This window comes from Cucumis melo, chromosome 11, assembly GCF_025177605.1.
Source record: "Cucumis melo cultivar AY chromosome 11, USDA_Cmelo_AY_1.0, whole genome shotgun sequence".
Taxonomy (NCBI): domain Eukaryota; kingdom Viridiplantae; phylum Streptophyta; class Magnoliopsida; order Cucurbitales; family Cucurbitaceae; genus Cucumis; species Cucumis melo.
In genome coordinates this window covers 28,749,752-28,768,186 of record NC_066867.1, presented here as the reverse complement: position 1 = coordinate 28,768,186, position 18,435 = coordinate 28,749,752, and the positions used below count along the sequence as shown (strand labels likewise).

Here is an 18,435-nt window from a genome sequence, read left to right as displayed (position 1 = left end):
GGAGTGATTGGTCGAAAATAAATCACCTATTACATAATTATTTTAAAATCAATTTGAAATGTATAGATGCCAAAAACCAAAATCAAGAAAAAAAGTGATTTTAGCATCTCAAAATTACTTCCAAACTCCTGTTTGGGACACCATCTCCTTTACCCATTGCATTTTTAATACTCTTTAAAATAGAAAAATTAAAAATATTAAAATTTTGAAAAAAAAAAGGAAGAAAGAAAAAACTTATTCCCTTAAATTTGGGAGGTTAAGACAGAAAAAATTATAATATTAATTTAAACTCTAATCTTTAATAATCAAAACAATTTAGACCCGTCGTGATTTATAACTATTTTTTGTGGATTCCATCTAAAGATCAAACAAATAAATTTATTCATCTCCAAACCTTGAAAAATTACACGTATTTTATTCTCAAATAAATATAGAAGAAAGGAAACCAATTAATTGCAGCATTTCACTCTAATGTCATGTTAATATTCGCATTTCAAGAGCTTAAAACCTGTTTATTAATGTATCAAAACTAAATCAAAACGAGCTCATAATTTCATAATTCAAGTATTATTACTCTCATTTTCCATCTATGCCCTCGAAACAAAAACGAAAGAAAAAAAGAAAATGTTTGTATTGTACCATCCTTGCGGGAAAATTGGACAGCACTGCCAATATCCAACATATCAACAAAATCTACAAATATGAGTTTGAATGGCTTTAACTTTTTATGTAAACAATTCCCTCCAGAACATGAGGGAAAAAAAAAATAGCAGGTACCACCATCCATACCGGAGGGATCAGATGATGAGAATAAATTGCAACATATTTGATCAGCCAAAGAAAAAGGAAAAAAAGAGCAAGATATTTGCTTCTACTTAAGTGAGGCCAGTCAAAAGAACTTGCTATTTTCATTGCTTTCCTAAGATTATTGCTATTGTTGTAGAGTTAAGTTAGCAAAACAGCTAAAAAGAAAAAGAATCAACTGAGAGAGGGAGAGTGAGTGAGGGAGAGAGACTACCATTTACGACACTGGTGACTGGTTCCACAAATCAGTCAAGGGAAGCAAATAAGAAGAGGTAAAAGTATATGGTTCGGCGTAGTCCTTTATACAATGGAGATCTCAAACGACCTTTCGTTTTTCACAATCCTGTTTGAGAAAAACAACAAGTGAGCCTCGCCTCGTATTAAGTTGGTCAACTAACCAGGTTAACGTATGGTCAACATATAAACAGAAACAGATTTCATTGATTGATGAAATAAGAGAGCAAAAACTCCAAACCAATACCTCTTCATGAATTACATAAAAGCTTCACAATGGTAAACTAAAAATGAATGTTGTTAATCCATAATGCATGTTACAAGAAGTTGGCCCCATAATATACAATGAAATGAAGGATACAAATGTGAAGACTAAGACCAAGAAAAAGTGAAAATTTTCGAACTTTAGAGTCCAGGATGCATAATATGGATGGATATGCCAGAACGAGTTTACAAGAAACCAGAATGCAAAAACAAATTCTACCAAGAAAAGGAGTCCTAGCAACATCATATATTCCTTCATTTCAAATAGTAATCACACCCATCGTGTATTATTATAGTTATTCTTATGACTACTAATCATGAGTGTTTGGTTCAACATATATGTACCTCAACTAATCATACAGTACATTCATGCCTAAATCCAAATACAATCATAAAATTATTATATGTACATATGAAGACGTTTAAAGTGTATACAAGAAAGTTGTTCTTACAATATCAAACACTCTGCAGTAATTGTTTGCACGTTGACTTGTTGTGCCCAAGCCCTTTGCATCTGCTGCATTGAAGTTGACGTTTCATCACCTCTGGGGATCCATATCGCTTTGATGTAGGTCGACCAGGTGGACGCCGTGTAGGAGGAGGGGTTACGGTAACTGAGGCCTGCAGAGAACTTTTATGTATAGGCAAGTCAACCTGGGGAACAGGATGCACTGAGTCTGAATATGTTAGTCTGTAGCTTTCAGTTGTGAAATATCGAGAGCAAAAATCAAAAGGGCTTCGACCAAGACAGCCAAGGACTGCAATTGCATGACTACATGGCAATCCAGTAAGTTGCCATCCTTTACACGTACAATCCCAGTGATCAACATCAACAACTTCAATTGAGTCACCTCGAACCTCAAATGTGCTGCCCGCCGAGATTAGCACATGAAGGTTATGAGCCTTATGGCCTTCCTTTTCCAACTTTTCCTCCATGGATGGTGTAAGCCTTGTCAACCATTGGTCTGAATCTGCCCTTCGTGTATATATCAATTCCATTATCTTAACCCTAATCACATCAACCATTTGTGTGATCGGCAATTCATGCGCTTCTGATACCCAGCTGTAGAACATCTCTCCAAAGTTTGATGTCATGTGGTTATACCTAGCACCCTCGAAGAATGCATTTGCCCAATTCTGGGGTTCACTTTGAAGGATCCAATTGTAAGCCTCTAGTGATATGCTTTTAATGCTTTCAACGCATCTCTGAAAATTTTCGGGTTTAGGTGCATAAGCAGCAGCATAGAAGTCCTCAACTATGAGCCGTTTCACCTCATGAGAAAATTGTCCTTTCAAGTCTCTAATAAGTTGTTCCGTCAAGTATCTTAGGCAATAACCATGAAACGAGCCCTTGAATATATTAGCAATTGAAACAGTTAAACCCTTCTGTCTATCTGCCACAAAAGTTATAGGACATGATGTTGACAACGCTGATTTTAATTGTAAAAGAAACCAGCTCCAATTATCATCACTCTCGGTATCTACTACGGAAAAAGCAACAGGAAAAAAACCATCGTCTCCATCTGCAGCTGTAGCAGCCAATAATGTTCCTTGATATTTTGACTTTAAAGGAATGCTGTCAAGAAAAATAAGAGGACGGCAACCCTGTTGGAAACCACTTAAAGAAGCATGGAAAGAGACAAAAAGACGGTGAAAAGTCGAGTCTTCTTTAGTGTCGCAGGTGGCAAGACTACCAGGATTCGTTTCCATTATTTTTCCACACAAAAAAGGTAACTGATTATAGGCTTCTTTATATGAACCCTGAAGCTGCTCCTTTGCTATTTCTTTCCCACGCCAAGCCTGAAAGTAGTTTAATTGTATTCCGTATTCCTGTTTGATGTCATGAACAATATCTTTTGGTTTGTAATTTGGGAAAACTTTTAACTTCTCCTTAACAATACTTGCCACCCAACTCCTTGTAGCCTGGTGGCCTGTAGTCGTAACTGCTCCTTCACAAGTATGGGTGGGATTCATCTTCTTAATACATATTAATTGAGTGGTCGATAATCTAGAAGCATGAATTCTCCAAGGGCAACCTTCAGCCTTGCATTTAACGGTCACCCGATGACTGTCATTTTTCTTGTACCTGAATGCAAATTGATGTGCAATGGCATATTTACGAAGTGATTCCCGAAACTCATGAACACTACTGAACCTTTGACCCACCCCGGTAATGGTATTCTGCCACTGCTGTACACCTTTGCCATTCTTTTCATCACTTGAACCAAGAAGAGGAAGAATTGGTGTGATATCACCTGCTATATCAATGTGGTTAACTAAAGGGTTTGTGTCATCCACAACATCGAGCGCACCATCCAGTGGGATATCAGACTCGATATTATCATCCTCAATACCATGGACAACAGTCAGGGGGGTACCATCAACTGGTACCACTGTTTCTGACAAAGTCGTTCTGCTTGACCTAGGAAATACAGAATGACAACATTTTCTTGCTTAGAACAAACTCCAGCAGCTGAAACAGTCTTAACTCTTTAATTATTAGACAAGGAAAAACAACAAAACATTAAAAATAAAAAGCTCAGACATCATGTAAACTACCTACTGGCTGGCAAATTTGAGATGTTGGGAGCCATAACTTCTTCCATGATTACAAAAATATCAACAGTGGTAGAATCTCCATGAAATTTTAACATACGCTTTAGATCCTTGTCATTGGAGAGTGTAATGAGAGTCTTCCTGTTGCCAGGAAGAAAGTATTTGATCGACATAGTGTCCACATCAAAATTAAACATTTCTGCTATTTCCATCTTGAACTCATTAAACTTCATTTTATCATCCACGTCAATAGCATGGGCATCTCCTCCATGGTAAGAGAGCATACCATCTCTACCAGTCTCAAATTCACCGCCTGATTGACAAATAGCTATAATTTTCTTCTCAGCCATGACCTACTATGCCATTACGTAAACTTCAATTTAAGGACAGATTTTTTCAATAGTGTAGGAGGAAAAAGAAAAAGTATATCATGTCAATAGACTACATTCCAAATAACATTCAAACTTATCTCGCCTATTCAAAGTTGGAATTTTCTAAAACAGAAGGATGCACCAAACGTCACGTACACTGTCTTTCATATTCTAAAATGCTGTATTCTGACTTGTGGAGAAGTTCATTGCTTCTAACTTTTAAAAGTATATTAGGGTTCCTTCAAGTTTATCAGTTAAGTTTTTGGTCTAAGTGACGTACATAGTATTTAGCACAGAAGGCAAACACAAATCACTACAGCATCATTTACTCTATTATTTCATATTAACTGTCTAGTTACTGAATAACATAAATTGAAATGACATGCAAGTTTAAAAATAAGAAGTATCATAGTAGAGCTCAAATTCTGTGGACTATTTTGACAATGTAAGGGACTTTTGAGCGCTCCCCGCCCTCCACAATACTCAACAAGAGATGCTCTTTGAGATTGATGTAAGAAGGCTAAGGTTAATTGGGTAATTAGGTAATATTCTAGGTTAATTCCCTTTTTACCCCGAATTGTAATAGAACTCTATAAAGAGAAGTCTTCTCCTCTTGTATGAAGCATATTATTCATTCTAATAAAAGAACCACAATCTTGGTTCTTGGAGGATTTCTCCTTGAGGCTACTTAGGCTACATCAATTTGGTATTAGAGCAAACTCTCTAGGCTAACATTGACTGCCGGCGATGGAAGACCGGGAAACTTTGGTTGACGTCAATCACGAGAGGGAGCTTTGAGTGTTGTGCTTGTTTCCAAACAACACATCTAATTAGGGGAACCCTTGAAATTCCAAGAAAGAAAAAAGACACCAAAGATTTATCAAGATTTTTCAAGAATGGACTTCTATGGATCAAAGAAGATGTCCAAGAAAAAAACCAGCAGTAAGTATAGACAAGAAGATCAATTTTACATCCATAAACAATGCTGGAGTTCTGATTCAAGTGATTCGGAAGAAGAATTTTTACATTCCAATTTTGGCCATGCTCGATTTTTTCAAAGAACCAATCATTATCCAAATTGGAAATTTGATTCTAGTGATTCTAGTGACTCCGATGATGTTTCTAAGGCAGTTTGGGATGGAATAAGAAGGTGACAATACCGAAAAATGGCCCAACGATCCATTCAAACCTATTTTCTAAGAAATCAACATAAAGATTGGAAGTTGGATGAATTAAAGATTACCAAGAATGGATTTTTACCATCCAAGACTCAAAATTACTCTTTTGGTTATCAAGAAAGACTAATTCAAAAAAATCAATGGATGAGTCTTATACCCACTATGAGATTGCAACATATTCTAGAATTCAACAAAATCACTACTTTGATCCCACAACAATGGGAGGAAATAAAGAAAACAACAAAAGAAATTCAACGTTTATCAGAGGAAATGACTCAACATATAGATCGACTATCAATTCATTGGCAAGAGTTCAAGAACGAATTGGTTTCATATACGAAAGGAAAAAAAAAGGAATCACAGTTGGAAAACTTTCAAGTAGAAAATCTTGAAGATAAAATTGAAGAACAAGAATTTGAAATTGTTGATTTGGAAATGGTCACAAGTGAAGAAAAATCAAACGAAGAAGATGAAAAAAAAGTATTGAACAACGAGCAAAAATTGAACAAGAACGACACACTGGTTGCGGTGGAAATGAATTTTCAAATTGTCAAAGAACTTGAAGCGAATGATAAAGAAAATGTGATTCTTGAAGGATTTTCTTCGAAAGCTAATTCTATTGAAATTTGTTCTTTGAATACGGTTTGGAGTGAGATTGAAGGAAACATCTTTTCTGGGTTTACGGCCGATGGGGAGGTTCATCTTTTGGTGGCCATATTTGATTTTTTGTCTCGATTTTATCCCTTCAATCATAATATTTTCGTTCAGAATGTAGGAGCTAGGTTTGGTCATACTCCGTCGAACAAGTTTATTTCATTCTTTTTTTTCCTTTTTTGCTTCATAAATTTCTTCTTTTTAAAACTCGGGATGAGTTTTCTTTTTGGAGGGGTAGAATGATGTAAGAAGACTAAGGGTTAATTGGGTAATTAGATAATATTCTAGGCTAATTCCCTTTTTACCCCAAATTGTAATAGAACTCTATAAATAGGAGTCTTCTCCTCTTGTATGAAGCACATTATTCATTCTAATAAAAGATCCACAATCTTGGTTCTTGGAGGATTTCTCCTTGAGACTACATCAGAGATGCTGCCCAGTCACTGCAAGAGGTGCTACTCCCCTAGGTTGCCTCGTCTTGCGTGCGCCTCGATAACGTTGAATTCAACATGTGAAAGTGGAGATTCAAACTTTTGACCTCTTAGTCAATGAATGTCTTAACTAGTTATGCTCAACTCAAAATTAGCAACTCCCTACTCTCTTCTATCAAAAGTACCGAGAAATTTTTCGATTCGATATTTTGAATGGGAAGAAAAGTGTTGGCAATTAGAACCATATATATTTATAGCCTTAACTAGTAAGATTAATAATCCAAAGATAGCAACTGATCACAAGCCAATTGTTCTTTATAATGTATGTAACAAAACTATATCTAAGGTCTTGGAAAATCAATTGGAACACAAACTATTACATCAAAATCAGAACATGCTTGCATTCCAGGAAAAGCAACATACAATGTTATTATAGCTCGAGAGTGAATTTGTTTTTTTTTTCTTAATAAGAAACAAAGATTATATATATATATATTCATCAAAAGAAGCCGGACAGAGGGAAGAGGGAACCCCTTCCCACAAAACTAATCAAGAAGATCCCTCCAATTATTAATAATCACAAGAAGGTCATGAGTGCATTCATCATGTTCAAAACCCAAAGAAAGGAAAACAAGGAGTACCACTAATACATGAGCAAAGCATGCAACAAAATGTAATGGTAACTTCTCAATTCAAGAATCTGATGTATGAGATTTGTTGGTTAGATAGATTAATGGAAAAGAAAAAAGGATTTCTGTGTCGTTAATGCTACAAGCAACAAACACGAGAATCATTAGCAAAGTTTCTATATCTAGTCCTGCCTCTCGGTTCCACACCCTTCTGTGTGTCTGTCTATGCAAGGGCAGCCAATAGTCTCATTTTCTTTAAGGCCTCAACACCTGAAAGTTTTGTCATTCCCTCAATCCTTAATGATTCATGTTGCCATGCTGCCAATTGGCCCAATTGTTAGACGATTTAAAGGTTTGTCTTCAAAAAAATTTCAGGGTAAAGCTAGTGACTAACCTTTGCTTTGCGTATTTGGCATTGTCAGTTTTTTGCTCAAAGAAAAATGGAGACATATAGTATACAAAGGAAAGGATCTGGAAGTCTATCTAAGGGTAGAAGGGGAGACTCGTTCACCTCCATAAATGGAAAAGAAATTCTTCTAAAAAATGTTGCACATTAAATCTCTATTCATGTAACGAATTATTTCAAGCCCCCAAGTAAATGTTCTAATTTAATGAAGCCCTTTGTGATACTTACCCTGGGAACAATCACCAAAAATGCATTGGGCTATTGGATGAAGTGGAAAATGCTTATTGCACCCAAGGAAAGAAGAGGTTTAAAATTTGGGGATATAGAAGGATTCAAGAAAGCCTTAATTGGGAAACTAATATAGTAGAAAATGACCTAGTCACACCTCTTGGCATCTAACCAAAATTCATCTGCTGAAAATCAGGAAATAACCACCCTACTTTTTAATTGGGGACAGGGACTAGCTCTCAAAAGGATGAGGGAAACAATGGGTTCAGTGAACAACATCAAGTTGTCCAAAGAAATTTGGATGCAGGGCATCTCCGCATTCAAACCAATCACCCCCTCTAACTAAGAACCATAACCAACTTTCTCGGGTCTAATAAATCACAATAGTCAAGGGAACAACCAAAAGCTTTTATAAAATTTACATGTATGTACATAGTAGGAAGTCATGCTTTTATTGAAAATGGTGAAAGAATACAAGACTATAGAAAGGAATTTTGACCCCAATTCAATTGTACAACCAAAAGTTGGAGAACGTATTCCTAACTAATGATATGGAGATTATCAGAAAAATCCCACTCAGCAAGGCAAATTATCAAACTTGGCACTAATCTTCTAATGAAAATTATAAACCCTGGCTGAAGCTCCATATGACATTAAAATACAATGCAGAATCCTCATAAAATTCAATTACTACACTAAGCAATGCCAGAATCGTTGGAGACTTAACATCCACAATAAAATAAAACTGCACATATATAAAGATTTGCGTAACTATTTACCGGTTATGAAGGTACTTCAGAGCTTAGGCAGTGTTGAAGGCAACGAATCAGTGCCTAAATTTCAATGATATCTGGAACAAATGGAATGAAAATCTTTTACAAAAAGGAGATGGAGCTGGTAAGCACAACAACTTTGGACCCTATGGAAGAACAATTGAAACAACAAAATCCATGAACAAAAGCATATCGAACCCAGAAATCAACAGTGATTGAATATTTGCTTACATCCAAGAGATCGAATGTTTGAATTCCGGACGATTGTTGGTCATTGAAGATACTTACCGCTCTAACCCCGAACGAACTCGAATCCGCACCAAAAGTTTTCTAGGTTTTAAAAAAAATGAAAAAAAATTAAAAAAACAATTTAATTAGAGGACAAAATATATGCGACAATTTCGGATACAAATACGTATTTATATCAATCACAAGATTCCATATTATGTTTTTAATTCTTCAATCAATAAACTATTAATATTATTTATTTTTAAAAAAGTTATTATTTTCTTCGGAACCAATGAATTATTATTTTACAATACAGTAAAACAAAAATATGATAAATTATTAAATGCAAAAACTAAAAGGGAAGAAATGTATATTAAGAAAAAAAGAACTAATGAAAATATTGCTTTTGATCTTTTTGTTGATGGTGTGTTTATTATAATTAAAGTTATGAATTTTAACTTTATATCCACTCAGTTGGATAAAATTATAAAATTAAATTCGAATACTAAATGTAAATCCATCTCGTTTTTAAAAAAATCATAAATGTTTTAAAATTTATAATTTGTTTTAAAAAAAAAACATTCGTATTTTACTAAATTTGAGTTAGAAATTACTATTGTATACGATAAAAATGCTCAAATTAATAGATATGTAATAGAAACAATTTATATAGATTTGTTATATATATATATAGGAGGATGTAAGAACATATTTTATCATAGGGTGGAATTTTGGTTGAATAAAAAAAGAGAAAAAATATTAAATAAAAATTGAGTTGAAAATTAAAATTGAATATTCTCTATTCAATTAAAATTAGAATTTCATATGTATGTAAAAGAAATAAGAAAAAATAAATAGAATTTCATGATTTAAAGTGAGGGATGGTGAGTCATGAGTCGCTGAGACGAGCGAACTCGTTGAAAGTTAAGCTGGTTAGATGTGTAAATTATATCCTTTGGGTGGTCTCCTTACCTCCCCCTCTCTCTTCTCTCGAGAGGTCCCAGAGCCATTATCAATGGCGGTTATGAAACCCTAGCAACGTTTTTCTTCTTGCTTCATCGTTTGCTCTTAAGCAACCACTTCGTCTAATGTCGCATTTTCTTCTATTCAGAAACGTAACGATTGAACAATCTGAATTCCATTCATCCAACCTCCGGACGTCTCGAATCTGCTCAAGCCACTTGTTGTTCGTTCGTTGAATCTGATTTTGTTCGATGTTTTGCAGGATTTTCTACATTCGTAGGGTTGAATGCCTCTCCAATGCTATATTCCAGTTAGAGTCAGTTTGAAACCCTAGATTTTGCTTTGAGAACAGTGTCTGGATTTAGGTTTCTGCTTTTATTTTTTGCTTGATACTTCAATGGAACCTCCTCCGGTTGTTAGATCGAGAGGTCGACCGAGGAAAAGGAGGCTTCAAGATGGTAACGATGATGCGAAATCGGCTATTGAATCGTGTAAGCGGCGCCCTGTGGCCTTGTTGGGACGATATCTGCTGAAAGAGTTCAATGGGAGTGGAAGGTTTCTTGGAAAAGTAGTATATTACGAGGAAGGACTGTATAGAGTAGTTTACGAGGATGGCGATAGTGAGGATTTAGAGAGTGGAGAAATTCGTGGGTTGTTAATTGGGGATTCTTATCTTGACGATGGTTTGAGTAAGAGAAAAAAGCGTTTGGATGATTTGGCAGTTAGGATTAAGGCGAAGTGTACAAACGTGACGGGGAAGAACACCACGGACACCTCTGACAAATTGGATCCAGTTGCATCGGTACCCAGCAAGGTAAGCAGTGAGCATATAATGCAAAATGATGCTGAAGAAGTCGAAGCTGACGTTGATTCTTCTAGTGATTCACTTGAGTCTGTTAGGGACCGGGATTCTGAATTTGGAGATGAAAATCTACTTATCCCTGCACCAGAGTTTCCTCCATCTTCTGGAACCATTGGGATCCATGAGCAACACGTTTCACATCTTTTATCTGTCTATGGTTTCCTTCGATCATTTAGTGTCCGCTTATTCCTGTTTCCATTCAGTTTGGACGACTTTGTGGGATCGCTTAATTGTGGTGTAGCGAATACATTGTTGGATTCCATTCATGTTGCTCTGATGCGTGCCTTACGCCGGCATCTTGAAGTTCTTTCTTCAGATGGCTTAGAAATCGCATCAAAATGCTTGAGGTATTTTCTAATTTTTGGTTGGCTTGGTTTTTGTTTCCCCAAGGAGATTAATGTAGAACATTTTGGTTTATCATAATGTCTTTCTACCTGCTGATTTTGGAAATGCTAACTTGAAACCCCTCTCTTTTGAAGAAGGAAGCTATATCATCAGTGTATTCATGCTACAAAAACGTACAAAGTTTGCACATGTACTGAATTTTCCCATGCGTTTTTTTTGGGGTGTTGGTGCTATATATCCAGCAATTGTCCTAACTTCCAACAGAAGTATTTAGGATATGAATATCAAGTTTTCGAACATTTATATTGTCTAAACCATTTTCTGATTTGAAATACATATAGGCTAACCTAGGATACCTAAGATTATCATGTATTAAGTATATGTATAAAAGCAACACGTTGTGCACTCAGAAAACTTCATGTAGAAATCAACTTTTGTCCTTTAAATTGTTGGTTTTGGGAAGTGTCAGATCTATTTTTAATATATTTTATGTATGACATTTCTTTTAAGCTTATTGCAAGAAGTGGAAATGATTTATAATATCTTAATGAGTATATTATAATCAATTTTACAACGTTCTACAGGCACTTCAATTGGAACCTGCTAGATTCACTCACTTGGCCTGTTTATTTGGTCCAATACTTAACTGTTATGGGACATGCAAAAGGTCTAGAATGGAATGGATTTTACAAGCATGCTCTAGGTAATGAGTATTACTCCATTCCTGCTGGTCGAAAGCTTATGGTTCTACAAATTCTTTGTGATGAAGTATTAGAATCTGGAGAGCTTAGAGCAGAAATTGATGCTCGTGAGATATCTGAAGTTGGACTGGATTATGATGCTGGAGCTACATGTCTGTCTGAAAATGGGCCTACAAGGGTTCATCCCAGATACCCCAAAACTTCTGCTTGCAAGGATGCGGAAGCTATGGAGATTATTGTAGAGAATAATGGGACGAAGTCTTATACAGACCAAAATTTTCCGGGTTTAAAAGGTGGTAGTAATGGTGACTTGGATGTGACTGCCGTTGATGCGAACAGAAACAGCGATGAGTGTCGACTCTGTGGGATGGATGGGAGTTTGCTTTGTTGCGATGGGTGCCCATCAGCATACCATTTGAGATGTATAGGCATGGTGAAGGTACTTATACCTCAAGGGCCATGGTATTGTCCTGAATGCAGTATAAATAAGAGAGAGCCAACTATAACAAAGGGGTCAGCACTTAGAGGAGCAGAAGTTTTTGGCATTGATCCATATGAGCACATTTTCTTGGGTAGTTGCAACCACTTGGTGGTGTATGTTACAACATTTTTATTTAGGCTTCTTTTAAGCTCTATGCATCTGACCCTCAAATTTGTCTCAGAAATTTCATGCTTTGCTTCACTTGTGTTTTGATTTTATTTTCATGCTTTTTAATTCTTTTGTTGGATCTTTCCTGACCTTTATATATTGATAATTGCAGGCTCAAGTCTTCCATAAATGCTGAACCATGTCTCAAATATTATAATCGAAATGACATTCTAAAAGTACTTCATCTTCTTTGTTCTTCTTCTCAATGTATTGCTATATATTATGGCATCTGTAAGGCCATTATGCAATATTGGGACATCCCGGAAAATCTCCTAGTACTTCCCGAAGCAAGTAGCATGGATGTAGTTCCTGCCAATTTAAGGGAAGATACCAACTTATATGCTCAATCAAATCCTTCTGGTGAAGAACGTAAGGAGCTTGATGTGATTGAGAATGGAAATGACCCAGTTAAGTGCAAGAGTGAAGAAAACAATAAGTTGGGTACCTTGCAGGTGGAGACTTCACAGGATCCACTTTCTCATCCAACTGGTTGTGGAACAATGCTACCTGAGTGTGTAGGAAAAAGTGTGCTATCTAATGGATTTAAGGTGGACTCTCTTACTTCTAATATCAGCAGGTCAAATAATTTAACTGACTTGGCTTGCCTAAATATGGTTGATATTTCTAGCACAACAGACCTATCAAGTTCTTCAGGAAATAAATCCTTTAGTCATATTGGGAATGCTAATGCCTCTATTTCATTGAATCTTTCTCGTCAAAGCCAAAACGGTGGTCTTTTGGGTCATGGAAAAGTGAAGGGTGATATCAATTCCGCTATTAGTTGTGCTTACATGGGCTCCCAATATAAGCCTCAGGCATTTGTGAATCACTATGCCCATGGAGAGTATGCTGCATCAGCTGCTCATAAACTAGATGTTCTAACATCAGAAGAAACTCGGGTTACAGGAAACAATGCATCTGATAAGAGAACTAGTTCTGCTGCTTCGTATGCTTTATTGCAAGCAAAGGCTTTTTCACAAGCAGCCTCACGCTTCTTCTGGCCAACATTTGACAAGAAGCTCATGGAGGTACCAAGGGAGAGGTGTGGTTGGTGTCTTTCATGTAGAGCCTCTGTCTTAAGCAAGAAAGGATGTTTGTTGAATCATGCCGCATTGACTGCTACCAGAAGTGCTATGAAAATCCTTTCTGGCCTCCGTGTTGGGAAGAATGGAGAAGGAAATCTACCTTGCATAGCAGTGTACATTCTGTATATGGAGGAGAGTTTAAGGGGTCTTGTTGGAGGTCCATTCTTGAATGCAAGCTACAGAAAAAAGTGGCGTCATCAATTAGAATCAACTTCAAGTTGCAGTTTAATCAAATTTCTCTTGCTTGAAGTAAGTTATGGTGTTTCCTAGCCTGTTCTACTCGATAGATTAATTATTTTCAGCTTTTACTCTGTTTGTTTGAATGATTGCCCATGAGACAGAGATTAGTGTGTTTCTTTGGAACAGTTTATATTTTATTGTCACTTGCTTGTTTGTTTGGAGGGGGAGTACGGAGGGTTGGTGCACCAAGTGTTATAAGAAACTAGATAACGTTTTGATTGAATAAAACATTGCGTTGGGGTTGAGGTGGTCTCAACACTGACCTCTTCTCTTTTTTTATTTCTTTGTTCTCTCCCTCCCCTCTTGTTGCCCTCTCTTTCTTTCCGTCTTTCTTTCTTTCAGGCTTCAAGTGGGTACCAAGTTTCTGTGCTATTTTCTGGGGCTTTGGGGTGCATGAAACAACAAAATCTAGAGTTCTTCTAGCGATATTTGGTCAAGATTCTCTATTTCCCACTGGGATTTGGTTTCTTGTTTTTTTCCTTTCTAATTATTCGTGTGGTCTTATTGCTTGCGATTGGAATCTAGAGTTTTCTGTTCCTGTATTCTTGTATTTTTCTATCAATAGAAGTCTTCTTTTCTCATTAAGAAAAAAGATCTGGATGACATCTGTGCTGATCACACATCTTACCAAAGAAGTTCCAAACATTTTCAGCAAACTCAAGAAGCAAGTCAATGATAGCTTCCTCACTTTAATAGCACATGAAACATATTGGGGGAAAGACAGGCTAGAAACTATCCTTTGAACCATATTCATACTTGTTAATACTGTTAAGGGTCATGGTCTGTAGAAAGAATTTCTCTCTCTGGAATAGTACTCTGGCTGCCACGAACTTCTTTCGAGTGCCTTAAATTTTATGAACTTCTTGTTGATTCATGTGCCATCTATGAATGTGTGTTACAAAAATCTGAAGTATATTGTTCATTTTCCTTATTGATGAACAAAAGTTAATTTGCAGCTTGAAGAAAACATTCGCTGTATTGCTCTTTCTGGTAACTGGTTTAAGCTGGTAGATGAATGGTTTTTAGAATCTTCAATGATTCAAAATGCTCCAAGTGCTGTTGCTTCAACAGTCCACAAGCGTGGGCCTGGGAGGAGAGGTAGGAAACCATCTGTATCTGCAGTTCCTTCTCATGATCGGTCCGATGCTAATTTTGTATGGTTTCGAGGGGGGATATCGAAACTTATATTCCAGAGAGCAGCACTGCCTCAATTTATTGTTGCTAAAGCAGCTCGTCAAGGTAATGAATAAACAACTTCAATTTTCATCAATGTATATGAGGCTTGTAGATTCTTTTGCTTGCTCAATTCGATACTAAAAAATTTCTATACATTAGGTGGCTCAAGGAAGATTTCTGGTATACACTACACTGACGGTTCCGAGATTCCTAGAAGGAGCAGACAACTTGTATGGAGAGCTGCTGTTGAAGCGAGTAAGAATGCATCACAACTTGCGCTTCAGGTTAGTTGTTACACATGTTCTAATGAAACGTCCTTTTTTTTTCATTTCTTAACTGGATCGTCGATCATTTTAGATTTGTTTTCCTAAATCTTTTCCATAATGAAAAACGATGTTTATAACAACTAACTCTTGGGGATTTGAATTTGTATTAGTTGAGGAACCTAGACTTTCATTTGAGATGGAATGATCTGGTCCGGCCGGAACAAACCCTTCAGGATATGAAAGGTCAAGAGACCGAAGCTTCTGTTTTCCGCAATGCTAGTATTAGTGATAAAAAAGTTGTGGAAAACAAAATTAATTATGGAGTTGCCTTTGGGAGTCAAAAGCATCTTCCTTCTCGTGTTATGAAGAATGTTATTGAAATAGAACAGAAGCAAGATGGACGAGTTGCATATTGGTTTTCTGAAAACTGCATCCCTTTGTATCTGATCAAAGAGTACGAGGAAGGTTCTCTTCAAGTTAATGTGTCACCACCCAAGGTGTACCAAAATATTCCGTACCATTCACGAAGAAGATGGGTTAAATCCTACCAGAGAGAGATATTTTTCTATCTCACATGCAGAAGAGACAATATGGGCTTGTTGTCTTGTTCATCGTGTCAAATGGAGGTTCTTATTAGGTACTTCTCTATGCCTCCACCGAGTTAGTAATATAATTTGTACCGCCTTGGTTTGTAGTTGATAATTTTTTTTTCCTTATACTCTGCAGGAATGCAGTGAAGTGCAGCTCCTGCCGAGGTATCATATACTTCCCTAGATGATTTCTCTCTTAAAGTTCTAATTGAAATTTATTTGGTTCATTTTAAGTTATGGATTAGTGATTTCTAATAGAACACAAATATATTCGAAGATAAAAACTAACATGATAAACCAAGTGTTCAACACGCCTAGACTCTTCTGATATTGAGATCTTCTTCAAGCTCTAAATCACTCACCAAAATATTGCTCCTCTCCTTCTCCTTCTCCTTCTCCTTCTCCACTCACTGTATTTGTAACCAATTTTTTCTACCGGCTACCATTATTTAGGTCTATTCTAACTTTTTTACAATAGTTTTCTTTTAGCCTTTAGCTTGAAAGGCTCCATAGAAAGTAAATCTAGAGCTAATATATGCTTGTTATTACTTTCATCAGGCTATTGTCATGTAAGTTGTATCGCAAGATCAACAATTTCTGCTACCGAGGATGTTGTAGGCCCAATCACATGCAATCAGTGTTGCCATCTCAAGGCTCTTAATCACAGTGGAAACAGCACTGAATCCCCAACAAGTCCATTACCTTTGCAAGGCAAAGGACATCGAAGTTCGTCAACTGTACGCAAGAGTGTAAAGCCTAAAGGATCTAATCAACCGCCAGTTACTCCTGTAATCAAGTTGGACACCCGATCTGAGAATAAACAAGCTACTTCTGTAATCAAGCTGGACACTCGATCTGAGAAGAAACAAGCTAATACTCGTGATTCTGTTTTGGCTCCAAAGAGCCAGAGGAGGAATTGTTCGTGGGGTATTATATGGAAGAAGAAGAATGGTGAAGATACCAATACCAATTTCAGGCACAATTATCTTCTTTTAAAAGGAGGTGGGGAATTACATCATAAGGAACCCGTTTGCCATTTATGTAGTAAGCCATATAGGTCCGATTTAATGTACATCTGCTGTGAGGCTTGCAAAAGTAAGTTTTCTTTGGTGCCTCCCCCTTTTTTTCCTTGTTTCTTTTTTCCTTTTTGGTTCTTTGGTCCCTCTAAATGGGTAACTCCTCATTTCCTTGTGTAGATTGGTACCATGCGGACGCTGTTGCACTAGAGGAATCAAAAATCTTTGAAGTTATGGGCTTCAAGTGTTGTAGGTGTCGTAGGATTAAATCACCCGAATGTCCTTACATGGATCCTAAACCCGAGAAACAAGATGGTGGCAAGAAAAATCGTTCAAAGTTGTCAAAGCAAGAAAATTCAGCAGTGGAATGTAATGATTTGATAACTGTTTCTGATTCTACGGCGCTTGAGACAGGTAGTACTATGTTGCCCAAGGAAGAAGAAGATCCCTTCATTTTCTCTCTTTCGAGAGTCGAGCTAATTACAGAACCCAATTCTGGAGTAGATGACGAGTGGAATGGAGCCACTGCAGCTGGACAAGTAGCACCACAGAAGCTACCCATTAGAAGGCAGACAAAACCAGAAGACGATTTGGATGGTTTTTCGGAACCATCCTACTCCATCCCTCACGAAACAAATGCACTTTTGAAGCCGGTTGAGGGATCTTCACCATTCTCAGAATGGGACAATTCTGCTCACGGTCTGGATGATGCAGCAACCTTCGACTTTGCCAGCCTTAATTTTGAGGACATGGATTTCGGACCTCAAACCTACTTCTCATTTACCGAATTACTAGCACCTGATGATGACGTTGAGTTTGGTGGAATAGATCCATCAGGAGACGCCTCAGGAGATATTGACAATTCCTTTTCTATCGTAGATAACGATATCTTCAACCACGGTTCTGGTGAGCAACAGGAACCTGCAACGTCTATTCCTATTGTGAACTGTCAAATCTGTACAAACTCAGACCCCATCCCCGATCTCCTTTGCCAAGTATGTGGACTACAAATACACAGTCATTGTTCGCCCTGGGACGATGCTGCATTGACTGTTGAAGAGCAGTGGTCATGTGGCCGTTGCCGAGAGTGGCAGTAACTAAGTTCAGGTATCTCGGAAGGTTTTTGAGTTTTGTCGCTTCTAGTTTCGGGGTTTCATTGGGCAAGAAGGAAGCTGCCAATTGAACAAACTATGTAACAACAAAGAAAGCATGCTTGTACATCCACGTAAATACTTAGGACCTGTTCTTGTTAAGCTGGACTGTCGAAGATTCTCCGGTACGCTGGCCGACATGCCGAGGCTGTTTGCAGAAGAAATTAGCGTTTCAGAGACTACGGGGGTTACCGGACTTGACATTGAGCTTTAGAATTCTCTACTAGAAATGGCTAGTTCTCTCTCTCTCTCTCTCTCGTCTCCATTTTTCAAATTTCCCAAAATCTTTTAAAAAGTCGTCATCATCATCATCTAACCAATTTTCTTTCCCCGATTCAATTTTTTGGGAATACCTTTGGGAATCATCAAAATCAGCTTTTATTTATGTAAGTGAAGATAAAAGCACGGTTTTATGTGCTTTATCTGATTGAATTGCCTGTACAAATTGTGATGACCTTTACAACTATCACTCTCAAATTCAAAAGGGCTTCCTCATATCAAAACCTTTGCATTCTTAATTACTCTCACTTTATCTTTTACCGCTCATTTTGATGTGATTTTACCATATCTCTCGCAAAATCACTGTTCTTCAATTAATTTAATTAAAGGTTCAATGAATTGAAACTTGATGGTAC

General features: G+C 37.0%; 2 protein-coding genes across 9 annotated transcripts; one reads left to right on the top strand and one right to left on the bottom strand.

The window, feature by feature from the left end:
* Positions 1 to 612: 612 nt before the first annotated feature.
* LOC103497981 (uncharacterized) lies at positions 613 to 8,925 on the bottom strand. 8 transcript variants are annotated; one of them, XM_008460416.3, is made up of 5 exons: positions 8,760 to 8,925; positions 8,535 to 8,674; positions 3,862 to 4,214; positions 1,755 to 3,724; positions 613 to 1,147 (listed from the first exon to the last, which is right to left on the bottom strand). In XM_008460416.3, exons 3-4 carry the CDS (start codon positions 4,206 to 4,208, stop codon positions 1,759 to 1,761), a joined length of 2,313 nt encoding a protein of 770 aa, XP_008458638.1. In that variant the 5' UTR covers positions 4,209 to 4,214; positions 8,535 to 8,674; positions 8,760 to 8,925; the 3' UTR covers positions 613 to 1,147; positions 1,755 to 1,758. The 8 variants fall into 8 exon arrangements, with proteins under 8 accessions (XP_008458638.1, XP_008458637.1, XP_008458643.1 ...); XM_008460415.3 differs by having other exon boundaries at positions 3,862 to 4,211; XM_008460421.3 differs by having other exon boundaries at positions 3,862 to 4,171.
* A 741-nt stretch (positions 8,926 to 9,666) lies between these two features.
* LOC103497982 (DDT domain-containing protein PTM) lies at positions 9,667 to 18,303 on the top strand. The gene is made up of 9 exons (XM_008460423.3): positions 9,667 to 10,928; positions 11,511 to 12,221; positions 12,389 to 13,610; positions 14,558 to 14,840; positions 14,937 to 15,061; positions 15,214 to 15,680; positions 15,770 to 15,798; positions 16,192 to 16,728; positions 16,830 to 18,303. Exons 1-9 carry the CDS (start codon positions 10,117 to 10,119, stop codon positions 17,744 to 17,746), a joined length of 5,103 nt encoding a protein of 1,700 aa, XP_008458645.1. The 5' UTR covers positions 9,667 to 10,116; the 3' UTR covers positions 17,747 to 18,303.
* The last annotated feature ends 132 nt before the right edge of the window (positions 18,304 to 18,435 follow it).